At 52.6% G+C, this 12,911-nt stretch overlaps 1 protein-coding gene across 2 annotated transcripts; it reads right to left on the reverse strand.

The window, feature by feature from the left end:
- Positions 1 to 265: 265 nt before the first annotated feature.
- On the reverse strand, positions 266 to 12,616 carry LOC143827930 (uncharacterized). Of its 2 annotated transcripts, none has more exons than XM_077318015.1 (20): positions 12,283 to 12,616; positions 11,376 to 11,666; positions 10,638 to 10,950; positions 10,433 to 10,527; positions 10,012 to 10,111; positions 9,286 to 9,405; positions 8,924 to 9,154; positions 7,035 to 7,267; positions 6,726 to 6,954; positions 6,343 to 6,480; positions 5,839 to 5,970; positions 5,679 to 5,752; positions 5,154 to 5,238; positions 4,513 to 4,675; positions 4,233 to 4,336; positions 3,575 to 3,673; positions 2,798 to 2,905; positions 2,370 to 2,483; positions 1,720 to 1,780; positions 266 to 893 (listed from the first exon to the last, which is right to left on the reverse strand). In XM_077318015.1, exons 2-20 carry the CDS (start codon positions 11,546 to 11,548, stop codon positions 388 to 390), a joined length of 3,078 nt encoding a protein of 1,025 aa, XP_077174130.1. In that variant the 5' UTR covers positions 11,549 to 11,666; positions 12,283 to 12,616; the 3' UTR covers positions 266 to 387. The 2 variants fall into 2 exon arrangements, with proteins under 2 accessions (XP_077174130.1, XP_077174129.1); XM_077318014.1 differs by having other exon boundaries at positions 5,073 to 5,238.
- Positions 12,617 to 12,911: the final 295 nt, after the last annotated feature.

Raw genomic sequence — 12,911 nt, forward strand, 5'->3', positions numbered from 1 at the left:
ACCACTTGAAATTACATCCCTGTCTCAGTCATTCACTTCCAGTGACTGAGCATCAGGTTAAAAGCTCGGCCTTTTGAGTCTGGCTTACTTTTCTCTGTTAATGTCATTCTGTGTTTTAAGCCGTACTAAGCAGAGCCCTGCTGAATCAGCAACCCGTCTCGCCCAGCGTTTTGATTCAACGCAGCTCATCTCTCAGCATTCTTAGCTTCGGCTTTCCTCCCCCTGTTCATCCAGATAGTGGAAAGGATTGAAACGAAACTTTCCGGACCATTTGGAAACTTGTAATTAAAGGGCAGGGGGAAGCGCACTTTTCAAAGCAGAAAACACGGGAATTCCCAGTTTGAACAGTAATTTGGCCTTACAATAGAAAGGAGAAAGCCATTCCATTCAGTGTTTCTCTCCGCTCTCTGGAAGTTCAGAGTTCCCTCGGAATTTAAAGGGGGACCAAGGCCTCGGGGGCCCAAAAGGCCTGGGGGACAAAAGAGCGGAGCCCCGGGGACTGGCTAAAGCCCCTTCGCTGTCAGCCGGCAGAGAAGGGATGAGCTCCAGGGACAAGTGTTTTCTGGAAGACCCAGCAGGAATTGGGGGGCTCGGGGGGGCTCGAGGTACCTGGCCGAGGTCCTCATCTGGTGAAGCCCCCCTCTGTTGCTCTTCGGCACTGGCGTGTGGCTGAGACCCACCCAGGGCCTGGCTCAGGTCCTCTCTGCTGCCTGTGAACGGCGGCTCATCGCTTTGGGGGGAAGGCACGGAGCTGTCGCTGCCCTGGCCACTGTGCGAATCCTGCCCCAGGGTGACAGAGAGTCGAGGCACCAGGAGTTCGAGAGTGCTCCTTTCCGGCCGCTGCTTTGGCAGGTTGCGGATCTGCTGGATTTGCTGCTGGAACCTCAGCTTGGCTGTCAGGTGGGGGGAAAAAAGAGCAGGGTTCATGTCTCCCAGAGAATTCACGGACTAGCTCTGCCGTCATTTGGAGGGCCAACAGTAGGGCAGAACGGCCAAGACCTCCCCTCGTAAGAACATCAGGAGAGCCCTGCTGGATCAGACCAGTGGTCTATCCAGTCCAGCCTCCTGCCTCACACAGGGGCCAACCAGTTCCTCTGGAGGGACAACAACAGAGCAAGGAGGCCGAGGCCTTCCTAAGGACATCAGGAGAGCCCTGCTGGATCAGACCAGTGAAGGTCCATCCAGTCCAGGATCCTGCCTCACACAGGGGCCAACCAGTTCCTCTGGAGGGACAACGGGACACAGAGATGAGGTATTTCCCCTGATGTTGCCTCCCACTTCATCAATAAGGTTTGAACTGTTTCCTATAGCTGTCCCCCTCTCGAGTTAAGCAGGGATCACTTATTTAAATAATAAATAAATGTCCAGGTGGGGCCTGGCGATCTCCCTGAATTACAACCAACTTCCAGGCAGGGTCTGTTCCCCTGGGGAAAATGGTTGCTTTGGAGGGTAGATTATGGAATTATATCTCTGCGGATCCTTCCTATCCCCAGATCCCACCCTCCTGAGGCTACACCCTTGAAAAAAATATTTATTCCCCCACCCCCACTCCTGGATCACTGCAGACCCCAAACTGTGTCTGGTGCTGGTTAATCCTCCTGGGTAAAGCTGAATTTATTTCTTGTCATCTTGGGCTTTGGTAAGAAAGGCCCGGGGTGGGGGCTGAAATGTCTTTCTCTCCACAATGGAGAGAAGATAAGGCCTAGTCCTGTCCCCTACCTTTCATTAGCGACTCGTTCTTCTGCTGCAGAGCGTGTATCTCAGAAGCCATGGAGGAGATCTAAAATACAAAAGGGGGGCGGGGGTAGTTTTCAGGAAATTGATCTGGTCTTGTATTCAAGCCAGAAACGTTTCAAGAAGCCCGACTTGTAGAGGCTTATCCATTTCCCGGATAACTATGCCGTCTTGCTCCCTCCTCTGGAGGCCAACCCTGTTTTTTACTACCTGCAGGAGTCTTAGGGGGCTGAGAATCGCCTTCTCTTCCTCTCCCTGCAACAGACACCCTATGGGGTAGGTGGGACTCAGGGAGCTCTGTGGGAACTGGGAGTGGCCCAAGGTCACCCAGCAGGCCTCAAAGGGGCTTACAATTGCCTACCCTTCTGCTCTACCCAGGCCCCTTGTCCGGTAGGTGAAGCTGAGAGAATTCTGGCCCGGGGAGAATTCTATCACAGAGGGGTAAACCGGCTTGATCCTACATCTGCTCCAAGGTTTTGCTGGCTGCAAGCTGCTTCCCCTTCCAGCTGTCTGGATGCGATTGTTGCCACACAAGAGCTGGCCCCCTCCCGTCCGCTGAGAAAGACCCGCAGAGGCGCGGCATCCTCTGGCGCTGCAAAGGGAGGAGGCCCAGAAAGGGGAGGTTCTTCCCTTACTGTTTCCGTTTTCTCTCGCAGCAGTTGTTGCAGGCGTTGCACATCTGCGCTGGGGCTGGGCACATCTGGGGCTGCAGGCGGCTCTTCCGGAGGCCTGTTGGACTCAGGTGCAGCCTGGACAAGAGAGACAATGAAGACATACTGGGGATTCCAGAAGGGCTTTTACGGCTGTTCTCATTGAAAATCACCCGTTTCGTTGCCTCCTTGAGAAACGCTGCGTCTCTGTGCAAGAGCCAGGCGGCAACCTCTCTGTCCAGTAGTTGAGCCCCCAGAGAACTGGCTGGCCCCTGTGTGAGGCAGAAGGCTGGCCTAGATGGACCCACATTGGTCAGATACAGTAAGGTTCGTCTGGTGTGTTTAAGAAGCCGTGATGGCGGTCATAACAGGAAGTCTCCAAAGACCTGGGAGGAAGGGGCGGGATTTCTTACCAGGACCTGTGGAGACTTCCGAGGCTCCCGCCACCTCTCTTCCTTGGCTCCCCCAGGCGGCTTCTTGGACTGCTCCAGCTGCTGCCTCTGTCTGAAGAGCCCTTGCAGCTGTTAGGGAGGGAGAAACCATCAGATCCAGAGGTGGATCCTGGACAGTTCAGATTGCCCGGGGAGGGGGGAGATGGATTATGCTGCTGTTGGACCAATGGATTCCGGACGCTCAAAAAGAAATGCTTCTTTACATGCGTGATTAAAATGTGGAACCGATGGCCACGGACATAGACGGCTTTCAAAGGGGGTTAAGACAGATTCATGGAGGAGAAGTCTATCCACGACTACCATCCATGGTGATTAAAGAGAGCCACCATGTTCAAAGGCAGTCAACCTCTGAATCCCAGGGCCAACAGCAGGGGGAGGCCTCGGCCTCTCTGCCCTGCTGTCGGCCCTCCAGAGGGACTGGTTGGCCACTGGGTGAGACAGGATCCTTCTAACGGCCTTTGCCTTCGAGCAACAAAACAGACGCTCCAAAGCCCAATCGGAGGGAACGCTTTAAAGCCAAAAAGCAAGCAAGCGAAGTCCTTAAACACAGCCATGACGGGCTCTGAGCGTCAGCAAGGAGAGACAACACTGTTCCGAACGCCTCCGGCGGCTGACGCTCATCGACGCCCGCCCACGCCATGACATTTCCCTTGGCCCACTCTCCTCCCGAGAGGCGTGGACTGCTGCACGGTGAATCAGAGGGAATGAGCAGAAGGCCCCAGGAGGGCAGTGACTCGCCTGCTCTGTTACCAACTGGTGACGGTGTCTCAGGATCTCCCTCTCCTCCAGGGGGCTCTGCGTGACTTTTGAAGCGGGGTTCCGGCTCGGACTCTGGACCTGGGGGGCATAAAACAGACCTGCAGAGGCAGAAAGGAACAAGCAGGCAGCCAGGTCTTGCTGGCTCCACGGTGTCTACAGAGGCCCTTGGCCCGTAAGGCTGAGGCTCAGGGAAATCCCAAGGGAAAGATGGCGAGAGATCCAGGTTTGCCTATGGGATTTTTAATCAGGCCAGGGAGAGGGAAGGTAGAGAAAGGAGGGCTTTTCTCTCTTCCTCACAGTACTCGTGAAATTAAGCAGCAGTGGGCTTAGGACGGAAGAAAGGAAGTCCTTCCTTGCCCAAAGAGGAGCGGACATGAGGGACTCACTGCCAGAGACATCGGCAGCCTCAAGAGGGGATCAGAGAAACATACAGAGCTCAGGTCTATTGTTGGCTAAGCCGGACGACGCAGCTTAGCTTTCAAAACTGGATGAGATCTAGCCAGCCTGGTGGCGCTCCGCTAGCCAGATGGATATTTGTCAGAATATCACGCTGAGCATAAATATATTCCCAGGCGCTTAAAAATCCCCCCCCCAAAAAAACCCCTAACACCAATATTTGCCTTTGTGGTTTGCTTACCGGCTTGGGGACCAGAGCCCGGTCCGATGGGATCCCTTTCAAAAGGTCCCGCAGCTGATACAGGCACGCCAAGGTCCGATCTTCCTTCTCTCGCTTTTCTGCACCTTTCCCGGCAGGAGGGGAAAAGGAGGAGTCAGCCGAGCAAGGGAAGAGCTGCCGAAATACTCCCGTTTGCTCAGCGGCAGCCCTGTGTCCTCCCGCTCTCCGCTCCCAGCCACATTCAGCTTCCTCCCTTCACTATGGATCGGGATCAGCCAAGACAGGGATCGCAAGCTCTTACTCTGGATTGCTTGATTCAGCTGGGCCAGAGCTGTGCCACAGCAACGGCAAGGCCCCTGGGCTCCGCTGTCCTCGCCCGGCACGTTCTCCTGCAATTCTGGGGTCACCGGAGTTGTGTTCGACCCATGCCTTGGGAGGTCTTGTGCCGCTTCCATTTCTGCCAGCTAGGGAGACCAACCAAGGGGGAATCAGCCAGGAAGAACAAGCAGGAGACAGAAAGAGAGCAAGAGATGTGCCCCTATTTCTTGCATGTATTCCTTGCTGCCTTCACTACATGCAGAAACAATGTTCTACAATTATTTTGAATTTCTTGATCGATTAAGCCATTATTTCATTTTGGGGGCAAAACGTTCTGGCGAGTCACAGCTGACTTCTGGCGAGGTTTTGAGACACTGAGAGGCAATTCACCATTGCTTGCCTGGACTTCTTTGGTGGTCTCCCATCCAGATACATCTCAAGGCTGACCCGGTTTAGTTTCCGAGATCTCATGACAGCGGGAAACCTCCGAGATCAACCTTGCGTAGCTTAACATCCACAACCCTCTCCTCCCCCAGATCCCACCTGTAAACCTCCAGGGATTTCCTGTGCTAGAAACGGCCACCCTGCTTCCTTGCTACGGGCTTCTTCATAGGCCTCCGGCACCTTCTGTTCCAGCAACAAGATCTTCGTTTCCTTTTCCGCTCTGTCCTCCTCCCCGGCTTCCTTGAGTTGTCTCAGGGCCCGTTCTCTGAAGACACAAGAGTTCCCGTCAGTACATCCCCATGCAAATGCCTGACAACACCCGTGCCTTTCATATTTTTCGGTAACAAGCAAATAACACGGCCTCCCTCTCTGCCTCCGCTGCAGGGACAGATTTAGTGAGAAGGAGTCAAAAGATGTCGCTCACATAAACCACTACTGAACAAAAATCTCAAAATGCGAGGCTAGGTCAAGAACCAGGAGCCTCAAGTGCAGGGGGTTGGGCTAGATGACCCATGAGTTCCCTTCCAACTCTATGATTCTAAGTTTTGAAAGGGCTTGTGAGGCTACTGTTTCTTGACCTAGCCTCCATCTAGGTCAATCCATTTGGAACCTTTTCACTGTGGAGGAGTTGCTGCCACACGTTCATGCTGCCACCCCACCGTTCCCACAGTGGTTCTTTCCCCCTCTCCCCCCCAATTGGCTTACTTCTCTGCCAGCTGTTCTTCCAGAGAGGAGACAAGTTTATCCAGGCGCTCCTTCTCCGAGCGACAGTCTGCGTTCTGCAGAGAGATCAGCAACGCACATCAGGAGGTGCCGAAACCAAGAGCTCACCAAGCTGGCTGAAAGTTGGCAACTCAAATGCTACCTGCTCCCTGGCGGTTTCCAGGTCCAGCTGCTTCCCTTCCAGTTCGGAATCGCGAGATTTCAGAATGTCCAGGGCCTTTTGGAGTTCCTCTCGGACCAAGGCCGTTTCTGCATCTACTTCCTGTCGGGCGGTCTAAGGTTTTAGAGTGGGAGAGCTGGTTACGGTCAGCACAGATCCCCGTCTGGTAGGCCCAACCTATCAGTGGGGACATCAAGCGAGCCAACCCATCAGCGGGAAGGCTGAGTGGACCAACCCACCAGCGAGGGAGGCTCAGTGGGCCAGACCATCAGCAGGGAGGCTGAGCAAGCCAATCCATCAGAAAGGAAGCCAAGTGTGCCAACCTATCAGGGGGGAAGCCAAGCAGGCCAACCCATCAGCAAGGGAGGTGAAATAAGGCCAACCTATCAGCAGGGAGGCTCAGATCTCTCTGTGGCTTCAGCAGGGTCTCTGGAGGCAAACTGGCACTGCAAAAGCCCTGGGACGTATCTTTCCCACCACTCAGACCTCACTTGTAGAAACGGCATCCGTTTGGCTCCCGGATTCTCGACGCTGAACGTAGCATTGAGGGGCCTGACTGCGGTTCTGCTCCAGCTCCTGTTTACAAGCATCTAGCTGGATCTGGAGAAGCAGGGGAGTTTCCGGCTGCCCAGGGGGGAAACAGAGGAAACCCAGAATGGAGATGGGTGGATACATGATCGATTTATTTCAAGACAAAAAGGGAGTTTGGTCTCGTTTCCCGTGAGCGAAATTACCCTGAAACCTGCCACTTCCCCTCCCTGCTTTACTTGGCTCCTGTGCTTTTAGAAGCAGCCGGGACTTCAGTTGATGAAATATTTTGGAGGGCAGTCCTAGAAGCAGGGGTGGGGCACTACCTGAATGCCACACACCTGGGCAGAAGAGGTTTGGCTCTGCAGGTGTGCTTCCTCCAGCTCCTCCTTCTTGGTCTTCAGGGCTGTGGCCGCCTTCTCCCACCTGTCCTGCCAGTACTGGGATCCCTGCTTCTGCTCTGCCAGGTGCCTCTCCATCTCCTCCCGCTGGCTCCGCAGAGCAGCTTCGAGCTCCAGGCACCGGGTCTCCGAGAGGTCCTTCTCTCTTTGCAGAAGGGCCTGAGACCCCCTGCCGGGATGAGGAAAAAGATAATCTGCAGGATGCTATCCTAGAATATCAATACATCAATGGCAAAGGCTACAAATTACCTGAGATTTTCACAGGTCACTTGAAGTGCGTGGAGCTCCTCCTCCCAGCTTGGCCTGGCTGGCTGCCCCTCGAGGATCCCCCCTTCCCTCTCCCCCAGCAGCTCGGCACGTTCAGTCTCCAGAGCCTGGCTGGGGGTCATCTTCTTCTCGGACTCCGAGTGACACAGCCTGTCTGAAGAGGCTTCTAGGGTCTGGGGGCTTACGGCCACTCTTGAGGAAAGTTCCCCGTTCGCCTGCAAAGGGAGATTTTTCTCAAGGTCATCGTCTGCCAGCAAGGCCAATGAGAAAAGTCCCAACACCAGAAATGTGGCGGACTCCCAAAATCTGCCAAGAAGGAGTCGGCAGCCCCGGTTCTGGCTTCGTTGGCAGAGCTTAAATATGAAAATGAGAATCAGAGCGCCAGCTGTTTAAAGAAGAGAGGAGAGAGAGAGAGAGTCCTAACTGACTAACTGTTGTTCTGGAGGCCAGGAGGGAGGAAGGGGGCTCAACGGGACAGGAAATCTCCAGTTGAGCCACTCAGGATGCAGGAGGAGACGATTTGGAAAACATCAGGAAGTTTCTGATCTGAATGTGCTAGTCACAACTTCTCCGTGGGGAAGTGCTCCCAAATCTGCTCGACGGGCGCCAAGGGAAAACTCAGCAACAACCCACAAGCTGTCGCCCTGTGAATCGCCGATAAAAACAATGGAAACTATTTCCGATAACGCTATCTAAAGCGTTTGGCTAATTATCGCATGTTTTCCACCACCACCAAAGCAAGAGCCGATTAGGTTCTTGACACACACCCCAAAGTCAAATTTATTCTCGCTCCGTGAAACATGAGGGTCAGGTCATAGCATATGTAAGAATGCAGGCGAACCAGAATTCAGCTTGGCATAAATCCATGGAAGATTCTCCCCTCCCCTGACACATTGGGCTTTCATTCTTCCCATTCCTTTTTGGAAAGTACGAAGTCAGAGGCCGAACAAGGTTTATGCCTTGGGCCTGCATTCTGCTTGAGATACGGGGAAGCCGAACTTAATTGGCCATTATGTAGGCGGGGAGGGGATGAAAAAGCCACCAGTGAATTTGGCAAAAGATGCCTCTCCCGCGTGCAAAGGAAGTGTGCGTGGAGGAATCCTTTTTCATGTCTTAATTTGGCTTTTCCACCACCCCTCCCTACGATCGGGATTGGGGCAGTTTACGTGATGTCAATAAAGCATAATATTAGAGAATTCACGAAACCACTAAAACGGAATAAAAACCGGTACAAACCCCTCCCTGCCCCCAGCAGCAGCATCCCTCCTGCCTACTAATATATTCCCCCCCCCCTGGAGAAGAACAAAGAAATGAACAGTATGTAAGGGGGGAGGAAGTTCTGCTTCACTTCCTCTGGGAAAATGGGTGTGCACATGAAATCGTATCGCTCGCATAGAGCTTTGTTGGTCTTAAAGGAACTTCCTGATGATGTTCAAACCATCCTGTGTCCGGATTGGGTCAGTGGGAGACTTCCTGCTCCTTGGAGGACACCCCCTCCCTGTTTGCCTCCGGAACAGACTGAATGAATGCAGAACAACAGTTAGACAGTTAATGAGGTTTCTCTCTCTCTCTCTCTCTCTCTCTCTCTCTCTCTCTCTCTCTCTCTCTCTCTCTCTCTCTCTATATCTATCTATCTATCTATCTATCTATCTATCTATCTATCTATCTATCTATCTATCTATCTATCTATCTATCTATCTATCTATCTATCTATCTATCTATCTATCTATCTGTAAAGTTGTTTCTCTTCACAATAAAACTATTTTATGGTCCATTGCCCATCTTTGCACATTTAAACTCTGCCAACATTTCAGACTCCTCCTCAAACTACTGGCTGGGGTGCAGAATCCATTCCCACCACTGAGACTCACCTGCCCGGGGGAGTCCAGTTTGTGTTTTAGGAGAACCTTCTCCGGGTCTCCCAGGCTGTCCTGGGACTCTGCACCCACGAGGCCTGCATGGAGGACCACCGGCTGGTCATTGGACCCTTCTCGCTTCTTCTGGGCATGCTCCGGATTCAGAGGGACCGTCTCAGAGGGCTGTGGCTCAGCGGAAGAACCTCTGCTTGGCACGCAGAGAGTCCCAGGTTCTGTCCCCGGCATCTGTTGAAGACCAAAATAGGGGTGACTGGAGGGAAATGAGGGGTGATTAACCCAACCTGGATCCGACAACCCAACACCCCCCCCAGCCACTCCCCATTGGCCAGCAGGAACCTCACAACTCTGCAACAAACCTCTCTGACAGCTTTCCAAAGGTGTGCTGCCTGCTCTCCCTCGAAGGCCTGCACGCCATCCTCCTGAACAACCTGGTTTTCTTGAAGAGCCAGCGTATCTTGGCTGACGTCCGTCTTTCCCTAGAATTCAAGAAGGCAGGGAAATCAGGCAGAAAGAATGGGCCAGCGTCAGCCAGCCGTATCTCCTTTTGTGCGAATGCAATTCTGCAAGACCACTGCCTCCCCCAAGACATTGAAGTTCCAGGGAGCAAAACTGGCTTGAGATCCCTGGCTCCAAAGAAGTTAAAACTGGCTGAGCCGAAATGCAAGGCCAAGGAATGTTCGCAAACATTCCAGCTGATCAGAGAATCCAGAATGTCCACAGCAACTTTGAAGAAATGTCCTGGGGCCCCGTACAAATTAGGCAGATTTAGAAAATCTGCATAATTTCTCCTATTCAGTATAAGTTGTTATTGGGTTTACAAAGGTAAAGGCCAGCAGGCATTATGCCAGTCCATAACCTCTGGAAGCCTATTTTGTCTCCCCCATTGTGGCTTGCCTCCCAATTTGAGGCATCTCTTTACCACAACAAGGACTAGAAACTTGCATTTCCCCCCCTTAAATTGACAGCTGAAAATCTCAGGAAGTTCAATGCTGTGATTTTCCCACAGAATCGTGTTAAATGCACAGCCTCTGTCTGCATGCTGTTTTCCCACTGCCAATATCCTTTTACACATCTTTTCTTACCCCATCTTCATTTTGACGGGTGACCTGGGCTAGCAAGCCGTTTCTCCTTCTTCCTGCATACGATTTGGCCTTCAGAAGCTCCAACGTCAAAGGGAAAACCCTAAAAAGATTACCCGCCTCCGATCAAACAGGGCTCTTCCCTTCCTCCCGCGTAAGAAACAACTGACGAAATTTCCTTTCATGAATACACAACGCAGTCACATGAACTGAAACACACCCTGGATTACCAAATGTCTTTTCCCTGCCTTCGGTCACACTGGCAAGATTTACGGTGTAATCGCAAACTCCACTAAGCAGACTTGAGGACCATCTCCCCACCGGGGACCCAGAACGGCCTACGTTGTTCTCGCGGCCGTCTCATCCTCGCAACGACCCTGAAAGGTAGGCCAGCCTGAGAGGATGTGCCGGGGCTTCTACTCACTTCTCCTTCCGCCGCCATTTCCGCTTCCTGTCTCCGGAAGACAGCATTTCCACCCATGTCTTTTCCTGCTCCAGGACGGCGAAGGAGCTCTCCATCTGCTTTAGGAAAGGCGTCAAATTAGAGAGGAGAAGGCCGAGTCCAAATCGGGAAACGACCCTAACCGCCAGTTTAAAAGCCATTTTATTAACAGCAACCTCCACGTTACCCTCTGCTTAAGGGACACCAGCTCAAACTTCATCACGTCCAGGTCCACCTCCAGCTTCCGGAGCTCTTCCATCTCTCCTCTTGGCGGGTGGCCTGCTTCCGCCAGGAAGGCCGCCAGTTCCGCCTCCTTCTGTACCCTCTCCGGGAAGCAAGTTCGCAGGTACTGCTCTGAGACACTCCGGCATCCTCTGGCCAGTGGCTGTCGAGGACCCAACGCTCCTGAGTCACGACTCGGGAGGCGAGGGGGAGGATGCCGACGGCCGATCGTCGAGGAGGAACGTTCCCTCGACGACTCCACGTCGGCGCTCAGACCTCTGCAGAAGAATACACGGGTTGGGCGTCAGGTTTCTGAAAGGATATTTGTTCTCTGCACGAGCACAAAAGCTGCTACCCAGAATTAAGCTTTTTCGGCCTTCAAGATGCGCCCGGGTTTCAATTTGAGTGGTTCGGTTTCCGAAAAGGACCGCAGAGATGCGAAAGAGGGTTTTGAAACGGCTGCTGGTAATTAAAATCAACCGGCCCACCAGTCAACTGTTAAGTTTAAATGGCCAGCAGTCATCTAAATCCTTCCTTTTGCTCCTCCTCTCCCTCAAAATGGGCACTCCAAGGAAGATCCAGATGCTAAAGTGATCTGCAAGGAACCCACCCAGCTTATAACACGGCACAAGTAACAAGCGGCTGTTGGAAGAACTTCTGAGCCCACAAGAAGGAAACTAGAAGGGGAGGCCGTGCCTCTTACCGGAGCTGGAGAGAGAAACTCATCTGCGTTTCTCCGATGTGCTGATGGGGCCTTGAAGAACCGCTCCTGGACAGACCTGGGGAATCAGTTGCTGAACCGCACCGCGGGCACCGGGTGCTGTGGCTGAACCCAGAAGGTAACCCCACACAGCCATTCTTCCTCTGGAGTAACATTTCTGGAGAGTCGCAAGCCAGGCCTGTTCCTTCTTGAGGGGTTTGGTTGCGCAGAATGGAAGATCGCAGATTCAGGTTCACAGCTAAGGAGGCTGAGGGAGTCCAGGCCTGGGAAGATCTGCGGGATCCACCCCCGAAGGACAAAAGAAAGGGAGCAGATCTCATAAAGGTGCCAAGAGGTAGCTGCTACAGGAAAAAGGGACACGTTAAAGCAAGGGTCCCCAATAGGGTGCCCATGGGCACCGTAGCCCCCTGCCAATGTAGCCTGCCACATGTTTTTAGGAAGTGGGTGGGGTCAGGTAGGGCTTTTACCTGGCAAGCCTTCTGACTGGCTGTGCAGATTTTTTGAAATGTTGCTTTGGCAGCAGCTGCCACAACGCCACAAGGATCTGCACTGCGCTACTGAAGTTAATCTGTGGCAGTTATTTTGGGTCTGCTTCCGTTTTGTGGCTGCTAAGTACAATAGTTAGAGGGCTGGACTGGAGAGACCGAGGTTCGAATCCCTACCCCTGCTTAGTCATAAAGCTCGATGGGTGACCCTGTGCAGTCATTTTCTCTCAGCCTACACCATCTTACCACGTCATTGTGAGTTTAAAACAGGGAGAGGGGGAACTAGGAAGGATTAAAATGGATAGATTGTTTTCAGCTGTATCAAGCAAGTGAGCCAAGCTCCATGCATAGGAAAAGTCCCTTGTGAGATGGCGAACAGAGCTCTGTCTTTCATCCAGACTTACCTCCTGACACCCTGCACTGTGTCTGTATATCCCAAACGGGTCTGCCGTCTGCCCCAACGTTTCCACACGCCAAGAAGCGCAGGGAAGCCGCTGCTAAGGAAACGGTGTCCGTAACAAGCCTCCAAGTTCCCGCCCCCACCCAGATTGGCCCTTGCGAGACAAATGACCTGTCAAGCCGAAAGAGAACAGAAAGGAGTCGTCAAAGCAAATCCTGGAGAACCGCATACCTTCCAACGTCACACAGAAATGTTTAGATGAAAGTGGGGTAGCCATGTCGGTGTGAAGCCACAGGAAAAAATGTTTTGAGGCATCTTTAAGATCAATAAAGTTTTAATTCTGGGTATAAGCTACTGTTGGCATGCATGCTTTTTCTGCAAAAATATCTACACATACATAATGCCCTGAATTCTCAGACCACAGACCCCTGCTTTAAGTGAGCACACATGATTGCTGCACAGGGTTAGCCTTTCCTGGGCAGATTTCTGACACATAAACCTTAACTTTCCTTTTTTAAGTAAACACAAACTCTTAGGAATGTTGCCAAGATGGTTTAATCTCACCGGCACATGAAGGAGAGGAAACTCAGATGCATCGATCATGTTTAGGTGGCCATAAAAGAGCAAGTGGGG

This window comes from Paroedura picta, chromosome 18 (genome assembly GCF_049243985.1).
Source record: "Paroedura picta isolate Pp20150507F chromosome 18, Ppicta_v3.0, whole genome shotgun sequence".
In the NCBI taxonomy this organism is placed as follows: domain Eukaryota; kingdom Metazoa; phylum Chordata; class Lepidosauria; order Squamata; family Gekkonidae; genus Paroedura; species Paroedura picta.

Coding starts and splice junctions, on each gene's coding strand:
- LOC143827930 (XM_077318014.1), bottom strand. CDS start 11,548: ATGTTACTCCAGAGGAAGAATGGCTGTGTGGGGTTACCTTCTGGGTTC. Junction 10,528..10,637: donor TGGTGTCCCTTAAGCAGAGG/GTAACGTGGAGG, acceptor TTCCTAAAGCAG/ATGGAGAGCTCCTTCGCCGT. Junction 1,781..2,369: donor TGCGAGAGAAAACGGAAACA/GTAAGGGAAGAA, acceptor TTTGTATTTTAG/ATCTCCTCCATGGCTTCTGA.